Source organism: Miscanthus floridulus, chromosome 13 (assembly GCF_019320115.1).
Source record: "Miscanthus floridulus cultivar M001 chromosome 13, ASM1932011v1, whole genome shotgun sequence".
In the NCBI taxonomy this organism is placed as follows: Eukaryota; Viridiplantae; Streptophyta; class Magnoliopsida; order Poales; family Poaceae; genus Miscanthus; species Miscanthus floridulus.
The window spans coordinates 66601070-66603548 of NC_089592.1; the positions used below are offsets into that span (position 1 = coordinate 66601070).

At 55.3% G+C, this 2479-nt stretch overlaps 1 protein-coding gene across 1 annotated transcript; it reads left to right on the plus strand.

The window, feature by feature from the left end:
* Positions 1 to 744: 744 nt before the first annotated feature.
* LOC136501265 (serine/threonine-protein phosphatase PP1-like) lies at positions 745 to 2256 on the plus strand. The gene is made up of 3 exons (XM_066496762.1): positions 745 to 1107; positions 1211 to 1770; positions 1893 to 2256. Exons 1-3 carry the CDS (start codon positions 927 to 929, stop codon positions 2064 to 2066), a joined length of 915 nt encoding a protein of 304 aa, XP_066352859.1. The 5' UTR covers positions 745 to 926; the 3' UTR covers positions 2067 to 2256.
* The last annotated feature ends 223 nt before the right edge of the window (positions 2257 to 2479 follow it).

The window sequence follows — 2479 nt, forward strand, 5'->3', positions numbered from 1 at the left end:
GACATTGTTATATTGAAACAACTCCGAGGCATATTTAATAAGGGCAAACATGGAAGAATAGACCCAAATTAATTACACCTTGGTATGCTAAACCTTGTCCTAAACGACCTTAATATCAAAACCGGAGGGAGTATATGTGGAGATAGTGGAAGAGGAGGAAAGACAAGAACAATATTGTAACAACTATGGTATATAATTCTAAGTTGTCCTCTGTCAACCTGAATCCCTACCTATCTACTTGCTACTCTGTTGCTTACGAGCAAGTGACATAAGATTTTTATCTCGAGATTCGGTTGCTTGCCGGCACTAGGTAAGGTGCCACGTGGCGTGTGGTTGGATAGACAACGTAGACATCTTTCATCGTTTGGGTGCCCGTGTGTGTCGAGAATTCAAGCCCGTCAATTGTCCTCTCGAACATGGACAAAACTGTTGGCAGGCCGCACGGTCGGGTCGGCGCGGCATTACCGCACTGGTCCCATAACCCTATCTTGGGCTTACTTGACGATAACGATAAGGAAGCGTAGTTGAATTGCAAACTCCACTTGACGTGCGAGAGTGATGAGCCCAGACCAAACATATAGGCCCGAACCTCTGGGCCTGTTTGAGGCGTACAAGTGCTCCAACTGGGTCCGACCAGAACAAACGGCTCGGCCCAGAGCTTGTTCACTTTCGCCACCCGTCCCGATTTGGCAAGTCGTCGGAAGCCAAGCGTTAGAACGAAAACCGAGGGAACACAACCCGACACGCGGGTTTCTCTCGCTGGCCCGCCCCTCCCGTCCGTGTCCACCACCACCCTCGTCGTCGTCGGCGTCGTCCCCCTCTCCCCTGTGCCGCGGCCAAGAAGGCAAGGCTGCCTGCCTGCTGGTTGGACCTGGACCAAGGACGAGAGGCTCGTACGTCGCTGGTGGTAGGTACGCGCGTGCGCGATGGACGGGGGCACGGTGGAGGAGCTCATACGGCGGCTGCTGGACGGGAAGAAGCACAAGGTGACGGGGAAGAAGGTGCACCTGACCGAGGCCGAGATCCGGCACCTCTGCGTCACCGCCAAGGAGATCTTCCTCTCCCAGCCCAACCTCCTCGAGCTGGAGGCCCCCATCAACGTCTGCGGTGAGCATGATGAGTTGCATTCGCCGGTCGGACGTCGATCCATGGCAGGCCATTGCTGATGCGATCAGACGTGCGGTGCCTCGATCTGCGCGCATGCTTGCAGGTGACATCCACGGGCAGTTCTCGGATCTGCTGCGGCTCTTCGAGTACGGCGGCCTGCCGCCGACGGCCAACTACCTGTTCCTGGGCGACTACGTGGACCGCGGCAAGCAGAGCATCGAGACCATCTGCCTGCTGCTGTCGTACAAGATCCGGTACCCGGACAACTTCTTCCTGCTCCGGGGCAACCACGAGTGCGCCTCCATCAACCGCATCTACGGCTTCTACGACGAGTGCAAGCGCCGCTTCAGCGTCCGCCTCTGGAAGCTCTTCACCGACTGCTTCAACTGCCTGCCCGTCGCCGCCGTCATCGACGACAAGATCCTCTGCATGCACGGCGGCCTCTCCCCGGACCTGGACAACCTCAACCGGATCAGGGAGATCCAGCGCCCCGTCGACGTCCCCGACCAGGGCCTCCTCTGCGACCTCCTCTGGTCCGACCCCGACCGCGACAGCTCCGGCTGGGGCGACAACGACCGCGGTGTCTCCTTCACCTTCGGCGCCGACAAGGTCACCGAGTTCTTGAACAAGCACGACCTCGACCTCGTCTGCCGCGCCCACCAGGCAAAGCCACCTGTCCTGCTTTGCTTGCTCATGTGGTTGCACAACCAGCCTGAATGCCGGATCGATCGACTCACAGTTCATTTCTTGCCATGGCAAATTGGCAATGCCATTGCCAACAACAGGTCGTGGAGGACGGGTACGAGTTCTTCGCCGACCGGCAGCTGGTGACAATATTCTCGGCGCCCAACTACTGCGGCGAGTTCAACAACGCCGGTGCGCTGATGAACGTCGACGCCAGCCTGCTCTGCTCGTTCCAGATCCTCAAGCCGTACAGGGGCAAAGCACAAACGGAGTGACGACGACAGGCTGCGGCCCAGACACAGGAAGGAGATGTTGTTAGAGGCTTTGTCTAGATTGCAAGGAGAGAGTATGCCTGCGCGTGCTTCGTTCCTCTCGCATTTTTTGTTGCTCCCCCTCCGAGAGCTGTCGATCAAGTCCGCACTTCTTCTGAATCTTTTGCATGTAACTGATTCAATACGTGTGTATATATATAAAAGCCTACAGTTTCTGAACTGATTTCATCTTATGACCATGCTTGCAAGTTGCAACACGGAGCAAAATGTCACCACAAAGTTCAGCTCAGAAGCAGTTAGTTATATGGAGAGCACCAAAACGTAATAATCTTTTAAAAAGAGGATTGTACAAAAAGCAAGATCCTCACTTTTAGCAAATCAGTGGAATAGTTGGTCTACAATGGAATCAACAAAAA